At 33.5% G+C, this 16,994-nt stretch overlaps 1 protein-coding gene across 2 annotated transcripts in view; it reads right to left on the bottom strand.

Moving 5' to 3' along the window:
* Positions 1-348: 348 nt before the first annotated feature.
* Sntg1 (syntrophin gamma 1) overlaps positions 349-16,994 on the bottom strand; it is a 728,479-nt gene continuing 711,833 nt past the window's right edge. The window contains exon 19 of one of the 2 annotated variants that reach the window (XM_076924411.1): positions 349-3,540. In XM_076924411.1, the coding sequence (XP_076780526.1) occupies positions 3,382-3,540 (159 nt within the window). In that variant the 3' untranslated portion in view covers positions 349-3,381. The remainder of the gene's footprint in view (positions 3,541-16,994) is intronic. The other variant, XM_076924412.1, reaches the window with a different exon arrangement.

Below are 16,994 nucleotides of genomic sequence, written 5' to 3'. Positions count from 1 at the left end.
AACAAAATGTTAAGTTGGAACACAGACACTTACCTTACAAAGTTAAGCACAAGCATGTGCTTGCACTGATAAAGCTTCTCCACACTGCTCGTTTGAAACAATAAAATGAAGTGATTGTTCAGATTTAGGTTTCCTCGGTGAGAAGTCAAGCTTCACTTAAATCTAGCTTTCAACATGGACTATACTATGAACAATTTTTGTCACTGCAAATGAGAGATATGTGATTCATTAGCTAATATGTCCAGAGGATAACCACACTGCCTGTATGAAAGTGCCTTCTCTGCTTGCCAATATTGACTTGACATCAATTTCTTTTTTTTCTTTTTTTCTTTTCTTTTTTTTTTTTTTGCTGAATGACAGTTTTATGAGCAAAAGTTTTAAAACAACACACCAGCTCATGCCTGAAATGTGAGTAAGAAATTACTAGCATATTCCACTCTATAAAATAGAATTAGATAGGAAGCTTTGGGTATTTGTTATATTTAAGTTATCTATTAAGGTAATTTTGAAGTTAAACTATAACAAATTCAAGCCCCCCTGCTTTGATACACTTTATTTCAAATGATATTTTATTTTTATCATAAAAAGACATTCTCATCTTAGCTGTTTTAAACTCCTCTCTCTAACTCACATAGTTACATTTTCCTTTAAGCTTGCAGTGTGTACACTTTAATAAGCCCTTTAATGATCTACACATGCACACACACATGAAAGTGCATACATATCCAAAAAGGCACTGGAAGGGTTAACACATCATTAAGCATTCTCAGGTATGTTTAATACTCAAACTTGGGATTGCTTAAAAAAAAAAATCTATATCTGAACTTAACTTACTGAGAAGTTGAAATCTGTGTTTTCATGAATTTCTACATTTTCTCATTTAAGTATCCAAAGTCACAGCAACTGACAGTGGTTAATCATATTATAAAGAAAGCATTAAACACTAACTGTTAAATGGATGAAAACCAGAAAAGTATTTTGCTAATTGGTGCCTATTCCACTAATCATGTTAAATAGAAATTTCAGCATGGTGATATTTTAACCAATATTATAAAAAGTAACAAAAACAAGGTTGTTCTAGTAGATTTCAATTCAACCAACATTTTATAGCTGAATACATACAATACATACAGAGCTATGTGTTACATATGTGAAACATTTTCTTTCAGTACAATTAAGATCAAATTTTATACTTGTCTCTATACATATATTTATGTGTCTACAAACACACAAAGGATACAAGCTCTATACTCAAGATCTAATCTCACACTTGAGCTGTTTTTACAACATGGGTACTGATAGAACAGTTGATGTGACAACAACAGCAATAAAGACTTAACTCAGGTTTGTATGTTTAAATGGAGCTTTGTAAAATCTACTTTTAGATTTTTTTTAGGTGATGTTTCACCTCCATATATGTATATGTGCCATATATGTATCTGGTGCTACTGAGTTCTGAAGAGGGCATTAAAACCCTTGAAATTGTAGTTCCAGATGATTATGAGCCACTGTGTTGGTGCTGCAATCAAATCCAAGTCCTCTGAAAAAGCAGTAAATTTCTTAACCACTAAGCCATCTCTCCAGCTCCATAAAGTTATTTTTGAATAATTACAGAAGAACTCTGTATAGTTTTAAATTCCAGTGGTCATCCACGATAGGGCAGTACCATGTGCAGGAGCAGAACTTTCAGAAGACATAGTACATGTGCCTCTCTTTACTCTTTTCTCCTCTATATTAGAAAGGCAGAATTCAGACTTTAGTGAAATTCAAAATTATCATATCTTTTGTGTTTGGTTGCTCTAGTAAGCAGTAATCCCAAAATGATTATTGTGGTTTTACATAGAAATTTCTTGTAAAAATAGAATATATAAGCCCCTATTATCAAATGTTCATGTTCTGTTGGCAAGGCATCTTAGATCCAACTTAACATTTCCAGATCACATTTTGAGATTCCACTTAATCCACTGCAAAATGAAATAATATTTTTGATTATTATGTAAATAGTTCACTGCCTAATGACTTTATAAGTATGGGTAAATACTCCTTTAAAGAAATGATTTTACTTTCCTCTTGAGCCTGAGGTGGGATTGTCTTCTATTTAAGGAGGGATACTGACTTAGTTATTAAAAATTTGGTCATTTTAAGGGGGAATCAAACAGTGTTCAATTAAAATGTGTACTAATATAAGTGGGCTTTATTTGTTTACTTTTCAACAGGTAGCTAGTTGTTTAAAAGCAGACACCAGCACAGCCTAAGTAAAGGAGAGAGAATACTTCCTGCTCTGTATACGAGCAATCTCCAGTTCTTGGCTATGAGTGCACACCCCACAATGCACATTTCTGTCTTTTTACCTTCCTAATGCTGACACAAGATACCTACAGTAGCCTACATGATTTGACACTATTCAATAACTTTCTATGAAGTTTTATAACAAATTTTGATGCTTTTTTTCTCAAATCTCACTTAAATTTTACATAAATGAACTCAAATAAAAATCTTGCCAGCTCTCATAGCCTCTGTGGATACTTTTCACGAACTTTTTAGTTCATGACTAAATAGAAAAGTATAACAAAGACTTGTTTCTTACATAGAATTTATTGATATTTTTCTGTAAGAATGTGGGGACATTTAAATTTATTAAAATTTATTTTGTTCATAAATCTCATTAGGCAAAAAAAGAAGAAATGCATTTAAATGAAGAATGTTTTTTGACATTCATGATTAATACCATTTTAAAATGTAAAACATGTTAGTAACATTCACCAAAGAAGAAATGTTTGATTTCCTAGGGTGTTTTCACAGGCCAATGTAATTGTCTTTATTAATTCTGCAGAATATTTCACAGTAAGATAAACACAGCTGGAGTGCTCATATGGAACAATGGGATGAAAATACAGGAAGTAACTCACATAAGTTAAGATGCTTCTGTCTTTGAGGTCATTTGTTTTCATCTTCTTTTGTTGCTTGTTTAATTTGCATGCTACTTGCCTTGCTTTTATTTTTTAACTTTTTTTTTACACTCATAATACAATGATAGGGCATTGATTCATGATCTGGCCCAATATGCATTTGTCATACAAAATCATCTAAAGTAGAGAAATAGCCATTTAATTGGTATTTTTATTTATAGGTAGCTTACAATTTTTATATTATTTACATACTTTACACCAATCATTCTTTTGTCACCAAATATGGTGACAGCTGTGTCCTGATAGAGATCAGTGGAGAATGACTAGGTTGCTCTGCCCTCCCAGGGTCATTTGCAGATGCCTCCTGACTTTTCTGCTGCTGGAATTGCAATTTGACTCCAAGGTTGACTTGGTGACAGCATGGAAGTAGGGAGTGAGTGACCCTGAGGGCTGTCAGGCAGAGCTCAGCATGTCAAGCCATGTGCTTTGCCTTGCTTGTAGAAGTAGAGCTGGCAGCAGCAGAACTTGCAGCCTGATTACCTAAAAACAGAGGGTCCAAACAAGCTACTTTGGCAGCAAAAAATGAATGAATACAGTGAAGAACAGCAAATAAATTTGAAAATTCCAACTCCTGAAAGGAAAAGAGAAATAGATCAGGAAAAAAATAATTTCTTAACAAAATTGTCAATAAGTAGTCATATTTATGTTTAATAAACATCTGGAATCAGGTATACAGAATATATGAAAATACAATACTGTAATAGACACATTATAATCCCAAGAAGATTGAAGCCTGATTAATAAATTTAATGACACATTATCTGTTTCTTAATTACATGTTTGTGATGAGTGGTGAATAACTACAACTGCTTTACACACTATTTCTAATGTTTTCAATTATACAATCCACACTATTAGAAGAGATTATAATATATCAAAGTGCTGCTTACGAAAATTGCTGGAAGTTAGTGTTTTCTATTGGGTTTTGCAAAAGGAGCATAATAAAATTCATCTAGTTTCTCAACAGTTGTCTTTCTCCTTTTTATAGTCCACAGTTAGTTTACTTTAGTGACATTTCTGAAAGTGGTAAACATTTTACTTCATCACTCTAGTTCCTAAAATTTTTCCACCAAGGAAGATTTTTTAAATTCTGTCATAATTAAGATTTATTTTATTCTTATTAATAATTAATTAAAATATAATTATACAATTTATTCTTTCCTTTTCTTTCCTCTGTCAAATCCTTACCATGTCCTCTCCTTTCATATCCTCCACCCCACTAATATTTCTGTGTGTCTCTGTCTCCCTCTTTGTGTCTTTCTGTGTGTATATGTAATCCTGCTTTCATTTAGAAGAAGAATTGTGGATGCCATTGAAAACAAATATTAAAGCAATATTTCTCAAAAATGTTTCTATTAAGTTGAAGATAATATTGGTTTTTCAAGCTCTCCAAACACCTAAATATTTAGTCATTTTATGTAAGATTGATGTTTCTAATTATTCTACTCTCCTTATGCAGTATTTTATAATAATTTGATGTTGATTAAGACTTTAATTAGTTTTTATATCTTTACCACACTGGGGTTTGTTCTAGATTATAGAAATGAACAGATAATGAGAAGAGATTGCAGGACACTGATGAATCCACGTTAGGCAATAATTCAAAACCACCTCCCTAGTCTTCTTCACCCATGATCTTGCAGCAGCAGTCATTTCCGGGGTGTTCTTGATCACAGCTGTATGACTTGTCAGAGGATATTTTCCTCTCTCCACCCATCTCTCACATTTCTGAGATTTTCATTCCCACACATACACAAGCAACACAGCTTGTCTGCTTTTTGCCCCCTCCATAAATCTTACAAAATAAAATCTAATTTCAGAATGTAAGTATTTGGTCATTAAATGAATATATATCATGATCTTTTAATTTTTTGTTAGAAAATAAACATGTATCAGAAAGCAAGAGCGATGAGAATGTACATATATGAGTGGATTACATTTTTATGGTGAATAACATTGGAAGGGGTTTTTGAAACAAGATATGACACATTCATTAAATGGTCACCTGGCATTACTACTGAGAAAACGCTCTGTGGGACTGAAAGAGAAGAGAAAATGAGAAGATTTTCACTAAGAAAAGGTGCCAGCTTTGAAAGTAAAGTTGAATAAGTGAGTGAAGCTGCCCTTTACAGATACTGTGATATTCTATGAAGAATCATTCTAGCACAAAGGTAAAACTCTTTGTTTGGTGCATTAAATTTGAGGTTGCATTTGATATACAAGGAACAAGTAATAAAGTAAATGTAGATTTAAAAAAAAGTTTGTGTCTATCAGCTTATAAGTGATAAATGAGATTATTTTCTAGGTGAAAACAAGGCATACATAGTATATAGAAGAAAGATCATGTTCTCATCAATGGGATCCAGCAACACACACACACACACACACACACACACACACACACACATATGTTAAATCTAAAAAAACAAAAAAATCCCTGACATAAAACATTTAGGATACTTGGAAGACAATGAAAATACCCATCCTAAGAATAGTAAGAATAGAGAAGTAATAGAATCTCAGTTCAAAGACCCAGAAAATACTTTCAATAAAAGTCATAGAAGAAAACTTTTCTGACCTAAAGAATAAGATGCCTAAAACAGTTCATAACGATTCAGAAGCATACAGAAAATCAAACATATTGGACAGAAAAAGAAAAACGTCCCATTGCTACATAATAATCAGAACACTAAATATTCAGAACAAAAAAATAATATCAAAAGCTACAAAGGAAAAAGACCAAGTAGCATATAAAGGCAGACCTGAGTTTTCTTGGAGACTTTAAAGGGCCTTGACAGATGTATTACAGACTCTAAGACACCACAGATGCCAGCCCTGATTACTATACCCATCAAAATATTCAATCACTATAAGGGGAGAAAAGATATTCTATGATAATGATAAATTTGAACAATATCTGTATACAAATCCAGCACTACACAAAGTTCTAGAAAAACAACAACAACAACAAAAAAAAAAAAAACCAAAACCAGCCTAAGAAGACTAATTACTGTGCCCTTCCCAGCCTTGAGCAGTCTGAACAGACCTTGTTTGCCACACAGGACCTTAACAGCTAGGTGAATCCAGCTGTTTTATTTACACTGGCAACTTCCTGTAGAACTTTGAAGAAGAGACTGTCTGCTGAGCCTGCTTTGCAGCTGAAGCAAAGGATGGGTTCCGGTGGGCTTTCCCTATACATACAAGTGCTGAATATTAAACTTTGAGCCTTGATAAAAAAACTTTGGCTTGGCTCTATGTTTCTTTCACCCCTCTGTCTCCTTTTCATTTCCAGCCCCACTTTTAGGTGAACCCAGTTCATCCATGGCCACTGGCAGCTACATAAAAACACAGGAAATAGATACTTTCAAACCAGCAAAACAAAAGAATAGAAACACATATATAGACACATACCACCATAATCACCATCACCATGATCACCATCAAAAAAGAAAAAAAAAAAACAAGAAAATAATAGAAAGAAAGAACCAGTGGTCATTAATATCTCTCAAGATCAATGTTTTCAGTTTCTCAATAAAAAAATATAGACTAATAGAATGGATGGAAAAACAGGATCTATTCTGCTGAATCTAAGAAACATACTTCAACATCAAGTATAAACACTACAACAGGGTTAAAGACTGGGAAAAAAAATACCCCAATCAAATAGACCTAAGAAACAAGCTGGTATAGCCATTTTAATATCTTAAAAAAAGGGGGGGGTGGTGGTGGTGATTAAACCAAATCTAATAAAAGATATAAAGAAGTATATTTCATACTCAACAAAGAAGAAAAATCCACCAAGGTGACATTTTATGTTTTGTTTTTCTTGTTTTGTGTTTCATGACAGGGTTTCTCTGCATAGTGTCTGCTAACCTGGTATTAATTCTACATACTAGGCTGGTCTCATACCCAGATCTGTGAGCCTCTGGCTTCTAAGTGCTAGAAATAAAGCATGTAACATTTCTGCCTGACAACATTTCAATTTTGACATCTATGTCTCAAAAATAAGGGCATCAAGGTTTGTAAAAAGAGACTTTACTAAAGCTTAAACTACAAAAGAACCTTACACACATAGTGGTGGATTTCAATACCCTACTCAGAACAATTGATAAGTTATCCAGACAAAAACTAAACAGAACTACTGGAGCTGACAAATGATATATACTAAATGAACATTTCACCCAAACACAAAAGAATATACCTTCTTCTAAGCATCTCATGAAACTTTCTCCAAAATTGAAATATACTCAGACACAAAGTAAATTTCAACAGATAAAATAAAAGTGAAATAAGTTCCTGCATCTTATCAGACTATCACGGATTAAAACTAGATATCATAAACAACATAAACAATAGAAACCTTATAAACTCATGGACATTGCACAATTCTCTACTGAATGAAAATTGGGTCACGAGAGAAATAAAAAGAAAATTTAAAACTTTGTCAAATTTCATAAAAATTAATACATAACATATAAAAACTTATGGGACAAAAAAAATCTAAGAGCTGAATGCCCACATAAAACAGTTGGATAATTCCTATTGTAGCATCTTAAGAGCACACCTGAAAGCTCTATAACAAAAGGGAATAAATACAAGGAGAGTATAGGGCAAGAAATAATCAGACTGAGAGCCAAAATAAAGAAAACAGAAAAATTTAACAATACAACGAATCAATGAAACAAAGAATTGGTTCTTAATGCAAATCAACAAAGACAAACACTTATCCAAACTAAATAAAAGACAAAAAGAAGATATCTAAATTAACAAAATCAGAGAGGAAAAGAGCAGCATAAGAACAGACTATGAGAAATGCCAGAGAATCATAAGAACATACTTTAAAAACCTCTATTCCATCACATTAAAAAACGTAAAAGAAATGGATAATTTGCTCACTAAGTGCTGTTTACCAAAGTTAACTCAAGATCAGATAAACAATTTAAATAGCTTTATAACCTTTAGTGGAATAAGAAGTCATTAAAAGCCCCCTTACCCCAAAAGTGAATATCAACACTCTTCAGATTATCCCACAGAATAGAAATAAATTAATTAAGTGCTAGAGAACTCAAATATGCAGACAACTATTGAAACGATATTTCTTGGGGAAAGAGAAGTGTAGGATCTAATACAGAAGACCATAGTTTTACAGATATTGAAATAACTGTGTGTTTCTATGCTCTAACCAATTAACTGACTGTATTGCACTATTTTTAATGAATATTCTTATATATTTATAAGGTATATCACAAGTAATAATGGTTCTAGATAGTATTGTTTTGTCACTAAATGTGACATGTTAGCATTTCCCTAAGAGCTGCTTTACTTGCACATGGGAATGAAGTCTGCAAGGTTCCCTTTCATCCCAATGTGTTTGTTTTTTACAACAGTATGCTTTCAAAAAATAAGGCAGAGTGTGTTCCTCTTCTTATTTTGTGGATAGCTTTATGAAAAATTGGTAGCAATGATTTACTAAGTGTTCAATAGAATTAGGCCTCTTAATTCTGAATCTCCATAAAGAATGTTGTCTTCATAGTTTGCATTAGATATGCTTGTGTAATCTATCCTTGAGGCCCATTCATTGGTTTATACATTTGTAGAAATTCACACCTTTTACTACAGTGCACAAATTCTATAATTAATTTAGGTAATTACACTTGGATTTCCCAGTTTATATTATTTAAATGAACTGTTGAAATATTTTGTTTAATTCCTGATTTTTTAAGCTTCAATCTCTCCATATTTATTGAGTCATCTTGCTTAAGTTTATGAGCATATTTTTGTGATTTTAGTTATTTTAAATATATTGAGGCTGATTTTATAACCTAAGTTATTTTTAAAATGAATACATAGTAAATGTAATTGGATGGCAGGCTTTAACTATATTTGAATATCTGGCTGGTTAATCACACTGACCAGGTTTTTCAAAAATTTTATTAATCCTGTGCTTAACTGTTCTGTCCAGTAGTCAGGTGAGGTATTGAAGCCCTCAATGGATGAACTGTAGGTTTCACCTTTTTCATCATTTACATATCAGAGTTTTCATTTACCTTGGAGGTCTATTATTGTCATCAACCTCTTTTTATGATAGTTGTATTTTGAAAATGAAATATTTGACTATGAAATGTCTCCCACAGATTTGTGTTTAAAAGATTAGAACTAAGCTTGTGGTGATATTTTGTTCCAAAAAATGTAGGAAGTAGGTCTGAGCTGCTGAAAAGCCTCTACCAGTGAATTCTTAGGGCTATATCTTGATAAGGTTGCTTCATGTATTTACTTCTCACTGTTTCATGACTGTTAAAAGGAAGCCTGTCTGCTATGTGTTTCCACCATAATCTTACACACATGGGGCCATGTGAACCATAGCCTCTCTAAAACCATGAGACAAAGTAAATGCCCCTCAGTTGTTTCTATGTGTTTTTGGTAACAACAATAAAAAGATAACTGGCATAATTTCGACAAAGTTTTATTTTTGAGACTATCATACATGTATATAATAAAAATAATTAGTTTGTGCTTCGTAATTAATTTTTTGCCTAAGATGTAGAAAACAATCTATAGCTTAATTCTTATGAATGCATTGCCAAATACATTAGTTTTCTCCTGATTATTATTTGAAAGGTATGCTTTTGTATCCTTTGTCTTTCAAACTGATACATGCTTAATTTGAAGTTTTGACAGATCTTCTTTTGGAAAGACTATAGACAGTGGATGACAACTGGAGATCTGAACCCCCCCCCCCTTTCCCAATGTTATTGAAGAGCCCATTGTCCACATGGACATGTAAGGATTATGCCTGTAATTCTTGTCTTCTTGGCAAGAGCACTCTGATACTTCCCTTATGTTGAGGTTTAGTTTGTTGCTATGTATTGTAATGGGAAACTCTATATCCCAAGACCTAGTTGCTTCAAGACAAGTGAATTCTCAATATACCACGTTTTGTTGTGCAAACCTTGTTCTTTCATTTAAAACTATTTGTTGAATAAAGATGCGTATAGCCTATAGCTGGGATGAATAGAAGAAGGCAGGGCTTCTGCTCACAGGTTTGGGGTTTGAGGGTAGACCACTAGGAGAGAGGAGGAGAAAGGAAGAAGGTGCCATGGGAGTTGACCAGTTGGAGTAGGAGCAACCCAGGTGGAACATAACAAGAGCTATCTCAGGATTATCGACAGAGACATAGACAAAACAACATAGAGGGTTGATATCTGCCCAATCTGCTTTAAAGGTTATTATGATATAAAGGTTTTGTGTCTTTTATTTGAGAACCAAATGATCAAAGGTAAGTTAGAAACCTTCAAATAATATTTACTGCAACACTCTTACTTTGATAAAATAATGTGAATGGAAGCCAGGCAAAACAGAAGATCTAACTACAACTTGGAGTAGCTAAACAGTTGAAGAAATGACTAATGTCCCCCACACACGGAAGAAAAAAACTAATATCTAGAAATGGTAGAATCTTAAGCTGAATTACATGTGTTTATATCAACTGTTGCTAATACTGAAGCTACACTGGTTCTTAAATGAATGTATTAAATATTTCTTTGTAGTTCTAATAAAATTGTCCCAAGGAACATTTGCCAGCATGGTTCGAACAGACAAAATAGTCAAAACTCCAAGAATGGAAACCTTCCCAAATAAACACAACATGAAGAATATCCACCTGAAAACTTTAAAAGAAAAGATACAATGAAAACAAAACAAAACAAATATCACAATGGAATAATGGATTACTCAACAGGACAAGAAAGCAATAAAAAATAGCCAGATAAAAATGTCAATTTGCTACCTAGAAAGAAGTTATAAAATACTGAAGAACAGTGAGGGACAAATGAAAAAAAAACAAATATATTGAAAGATAATAACTGAAAAATTGCCAAAATTGATGGAAGGCGAAATCTTTACAATTTACAATTGAGTTGTTCTGTGAAACACAAGGAAGAAAAAGAAATTCTTTCCAGACTCTTTAGAATCACACCTCTGAACAGGAACCACAACAAACAGAACCTTACCTAGAGAAGACCAGAATGCAAATGACAGAGAATCTCATCAGAAATTAAATAGCCTAAGGGAAGTGCTATGCCCCTGCTGAAAGAGAATAGCTGCAAATTATGAATTCTCTAATCATGAGCATTAAGACTTCATAAATAAAGATTCCTCAAGATTCTCTCAGGAAAAGAAAAAATGGAAAAAATAGAAATTTTCATATAAAATAAAGTCTATATTAATTTTTGTATTTTTATTTACTTTTATATTTTATTTAAATATAAATAACTATTAACAACTATAACAATAATATATTTATATAACACACTATAATATCAATATAAATAAATACTTAATCTATCTATAAATAAATATATTTTATATATTAAATTATAAAATGTATAATAATATAAAATATATACCTATAAAATACATTATAGTATAGCATATATAAGTAATATAACAGTATATAATATATAATATATAAATATACAAAATATAAATATAAGTAAATTAAAATATAATTTCAATTTTATATATTTATTTTTGTTTGGTTGGTTTAGACTAAGAAATAAATCACCAAACACAGATGTAAGCTGGACCTGCCAGTAAGTAATTATGTATCTCTGAGCTTCAGAATTCTTTAGTTTTAGAAAGTGTCAGCCATTGAAGACAATAGGATAGACAAAGAGCAATAAGTTTACACTTTTTGTTGACATTTCAGAGACAGACTCTGGATTGGAGACACTTGCAGACTTATTTATCAGTCATGAAGTACCAAACATGTTTCACATAGTTTATTCAACACATCATGAATTCTTCAATGAGGATGTTTGATACACATTTACTGAATCTGAGAACCTGGCATCTATATTACATATGCAGGGCTTGTTTGCAGCAATGAACAATTTTATATAAGGCAGGTCATTAAGGTATGTACTTCTGCCCACAATTTATAATAGAAAAATGCAGCTTGGTAGCTTTCCTTTGCTGTGCCAACCATTTTAGTTTGATGTAATTTCATTTTTTTTTTCTTTGCTTGAATTGGCTTATCTTTTGAGGTGAAATGTGCAATCAATTGCCTAAAACATATCCTATATGGCTTCTTCTATAATTTTATAGTTTCTTATCTCAAATTTAAAAATTTAATTAATTTTGACTTAAGATAAAAATTTCAGTCTCTGGCAAGTAGTTACTATTTTCCCAATATTTACTGGATAGTTTCTTTTTTCTATCACTCATTGTTGGGATCTTTGTCAAAATTCAACTGATGCTAAATGCATGAATTCTTTCTTTTGAAATAACTCTACTGAACTGGTCAACCAATTTGTATCTTTATGGTGGTCTGCCTAGTCCCTATGGCTTTGTAATAGCAGCCATGCAGAGTATAATATCTGGGCTCAAGTTTCTCTTGGCTCCTTAGGACCTTCGGATTTATTCTGTTTGTTTGAATTTTGTTTAAATTCTATTTGACTTGAAGAGACTATCTCTTTTTTTCATTTTTGTGATTATAAGACTTGTTATTTTTGCAGACAGGATGTAGAATCTTTGTATTTCTGTTTATAATATTTTAACAATATTAACTCATTCATCACAGTATATAGACTATAGTTATGCTTATTTGTGTCTTCTTTAATTCTTTCATTATACTTTAATGTTCTTTTCACAAATATTTTATATCTCATATTATCATTTTAAAGGTATTGGAAGTGGAAGTATTTTCTCAATTTTTTTTCACAGAGTTCTATTAATATATAGAAACCTACTAATTTTTGTCAACTGATTTGATGTCTTACTTTATTGCATGTGGTCTAGAAAGCTTTGGTAAGATCTTTAGAATTTCCTTTCATATCACTATAAATTCACCTTCCTCTACTATCTGAATGTCCTTATGTCTTTGTTTTGAAGAACTCTTTTGGCTGGAAACAGCTGCTGAATATGAACACAGCTGCCTTAGTTGTGGTCTTAGTGTTTTCAGATGTCCCTATTGAACAGGGTGTTAGCTGGTGGCCTGCCACCTCAATCTTATATTGTGTTAAAGTGTACTCCTTCAGTAATAAATTGATTGAGAGAGCTTATTATGAAAGAATGTTGACTTTTCAATTCCTAATAACATATAGCCATGGGGTTTTATTTCTTATTATCCAATGTACTTTAACTACCTTAGGGTTCCACATAGTGAAAAATCCCTATATCTGACTTAACCAAGTGATGATTCTTTCTTATTCTATTGAACTGTTTGGTATTCTGTTGAAAATTTATGTAACTAGGTTTATCAGCATATCTTGCTATGATTTTATGGTTTTGAAATGTACTTGTCTGACATTAAATATCAAGAGAAAAATGACTATGTATCACTGCATTCCTTGTCAAGTTGAATGAATTCATTTCTTCAACAACAAGGAAATGTTACTTCACTTTAAGTAAAGAGATTGTATAGGGTTTCAGAAAATACAAATATAGACTACATTCTCTTGTCTCAGAAAAATTTGATAAAATATCTATAATATACATTTCTGAATACTTAGACTCTAATGGTAGTATTTATAAAGAGTTGCTCAGTTAGAAAAAAACAAAGGAGTAGAACAAACAAGGCAGTTAAAAATGAGCAAGGAGCTCTGTACCCAATCTCACAAAACCCAGAGGAAACAGGGCTCCCAGGAGCTCTAACCTGGGCATTATCTTAGGTAAGGAGACAGCAACACCACCCCAAACAGGGATTAACTGGGATCCACTGGGACCCAGGAATTCACTTCTGGCAGAGAGCTCTTCTGGTCGGGACCTAGCACTGAGCAGATCTTGGACCTCAGCTCTAATCCCAGTAGTAACACCCACCATTAAAGAACATTAAATGCAGTAAGGGAAAAAGGCCAAGTAACATATAAAGGCAGATCTATCAGAATTACACCAGACTTCTCGCCAGATACTATAAAAGCAAGAAGATGCTGGACAGATGTCAAACAGTCCCTAAGAGAACACAAATGCCAGCCCAGGTTACTATACCCAGCAAAACTCTCAATTACCATACATGGAGAAACCAAGATATTCCACAACAAAATCAAATTTGCACAATATTTTTTCATAAACCCAGCACTACAAAGGATAATAGCAGGAAAGCTCCAATACAAGGAGGAAAATTATAGCCTAGAAAGAACAAGAAAGTAATCTTCTTCCAACAAATCCAAAAGAAGATAGCCACACAAACAACGCCACTGCTAATAACAAAAATAACAGGAAGCAACAATCTCCTCTCCTTAATATCCATTAACATCAATGGACTCAATTCCCCAATAAAAAAACATAGGCTAACTGACTGGATACATAACAGGACTCAGCATTCTACTGCATACAGGAAACCCACCTCAGTGACAAAGACAGACACTACCTTAAACTAAAAGGCTAGAAAACAACTTTTCAAGCAAATGGTCCTAAGAAACAAGCTTGAGTAGCCATTCTAAAACCTCCAGCCCAAGAACACAAAGGGAAGGACTCAGGGCTCCACTTGTATAGGTAGTTGAAAGTAGCCTTGTCAGGCATCAGTGGAAGTGGATGTCCTTGATGCCTGAAAGTTTGGATTCCCTAGTGTTGGGGAATTTGAGAGCAGAGAGGCAGGAATCAGAGGATGGTGGGAGCACACCCTCACTGAAATAGAAAAAACAAGGATGGGATAAGGGGTTAGGGGGAGGATGGGAGAGGATATAACATTGAAATGTAAATAATTAAATATCCAATAAAAAAAACAGATAATTGGTCTGGCAACTGTAAATGAGCAGTCGAGACTTTTTGTCAACAATTTATTATGAGGATTTCATATAATGCTCAAGGACAAGGTATTGTGGAAGAGGCCCATGGAACTTTAAAAAGATTGGTAAGACATACTGTTGCTGAGACAAAGAATAATGCTGACCTGTGAGCTTGCTGTGTGCCCAGACAAGGGTGACTGGGAAGCTGTATTGGACATGTTTTTGACCCAACTTTGCTTGACTTTACCCCAGATGGGACAAGCTGCCTTGCCTCAAGTTTTTAGACCTTGTGGGATAGATAATTGAAAAGAGAAATTCTGTCTCTTGTATTCTTCTTAAAGGTGCCCAGCTATTAGGACTCAATAATGTACTGGTCTAGAAATCAACCCAATATGGAAAATAACAGTCTACTTTTGGAAGACTGGATTTGGCCTTTGTCAGAGACATATTTGGAAGCTAGCTGTAGCTCACTATGATGTTAGGATAGCAAGAGATAAATTTGGGACAGGATCTGAACATCAAACAAGGGTTAGTGCATGTTTTAAGGCTCTTTTAATTGTCAAGCTAAAGTTGGTTTTGTCTCTTCTACAGCATTTAAGGTGCATTGATTGTATAATTTCCAATTATGGTAGTGTGTTGAAACCTGGCATGTCTGTTATGGAGGGTCTATTGACCAGCTTTTGTCTCACTGCCCTGAGTATTTAAAAAAACTTGAGTCTCTGAAAAAAAAGCTTGAATGTGCTGGAAGAAGTAAGTTAGGCTTTAAGCAGAAGCAAGAGGGTAGCAGGCTTGATTATTGCTGGTATAACAGCTTTAATTTCATTAATTGCTAGCACCACTGCTTCTGCAGTAGCATTGACACAAGGAGTTAAGACAACTATTTTTGTTAACCATCTAGAAATAAAATGCCACTAATGTATTGAGTATACAAAAGGATTTATATAGGTATCTGGCACAACGAATGATGCTCTATAACCCATTCAAATTATCTGAAGGAGGTTTAGGGTTCAACAGTTAGGAGCCATCCCAAGTGTCATGACAAATATTGGAGTAGTGTTACTTCTGAGATTCACAATGATTATTATTATAATTAGAAAAAAGTTTAAAGATACCTGTAGGATATTTGGCATAATCCTAATACCTCTCTGGATGTTTTAACTTTACATAGTGAGATTATGAATTTAAAGAATGCTGCTCTGTTGAGCTTTAATGCTGCAGATAATGCTGATAAAATTATCCATGGCCTGAGGTCAGTATTTCTATTTTGGTCAAACCTCGGGAATGGCATATACAGCTTGATCAGGCTAGCTAGCCCTTCTTTTCCTGGGAATACTTTTATTCTTCCCCATCATGTTAAAGATTGTCTTTAACAACATCAACATGTTGGCAGCCAAAGTATACGGCTTAAACCTGAAAATGAACTCCCAGACAGTTATTAAATTAACAGGCTGGCAAGCCAAGGACAGGTAAGTTTCTGCACAGAGCCTTACCAACCTAAGACAGAAGTGCATTGCCTTTGATAATGCATATTCCATGATGAATAAGGAAGTCATTCTTGTCAGAAAGACCTAAGACAGGCTCAGTCTTGTAAACAAAGTAAAGAGGGGGAGAGGTGGAGAGCCTTTGGTTCTGCTTGGCAAGAATCTGACATGGGCCAAGGACAAGGAAAGCAGCTGCTTGGCAGGAATATGACATTGGCCAAGGACAAAGAAGTAGGCTTCAAGCAGGAATCTGACACTAGACTAGAACAAAGAAGTAATTTCCAGTAGGCGTCTAAATTGTAGGCTACAACAAAGAAGTAATTTCAGTCAGGAATCTAAGTCTTAGGTTAGAACAAGGAAGTAGGTTTCAGACATGAAAATAACCTTGGACTATGGTAAGGAAGTAGGGTCAGATACTTTGGTCATCCTGATAAGCCCTTAGAAACAGTGATCATGGGAGTGTTCATGTAATTGGGTTTAATGTTTTGCTTTTTCTTTGACTATTTGTGTTTATTGTATTGCATGTTCCTCGACTACTTGCATCTATTGTAGTGCTAGACCCTCAATCTAGAACTGTTGGGCTGTCTCTCTAGGGAAAAGTAGTGGTTTTGTCGGAATACAGAGGATTAGCTAGGGTTTATTGCATAGCCATAACCTATTAGTAGAAATCTGTATAATTAATATCAAGATAAAGATATAAATTCTTAAATGGCACCAATTTACTTTGTTTACAAATTTTAAGGTTTTCATTGGCATGAGCTTCTTAGTGATATAAGAGTGAGATGAATATTGTTACTCTCATAGGCATTGTACCAGTA

The sequence above is a fragment of the Arvicanthis niloticus genome, chromosome 25 (genome assembly GCF_011762505.2).
Source record: "Arvicanthis niloticus isolate mArvNil1 chromosome 25, mArvNil1.pat.X, whole genome shotgun sequence".
Lineage (NCBI taxonomy): Eukaryota > Metazoa > Chordata > Mammalia > Rodentia > Muridae > Arvicanthis > Arvicanthis niloticus.
Note: the sequence above shows the minus strand (reverse complement) of the source record. Positions and strands in the feature narration are given on the sequence as shown.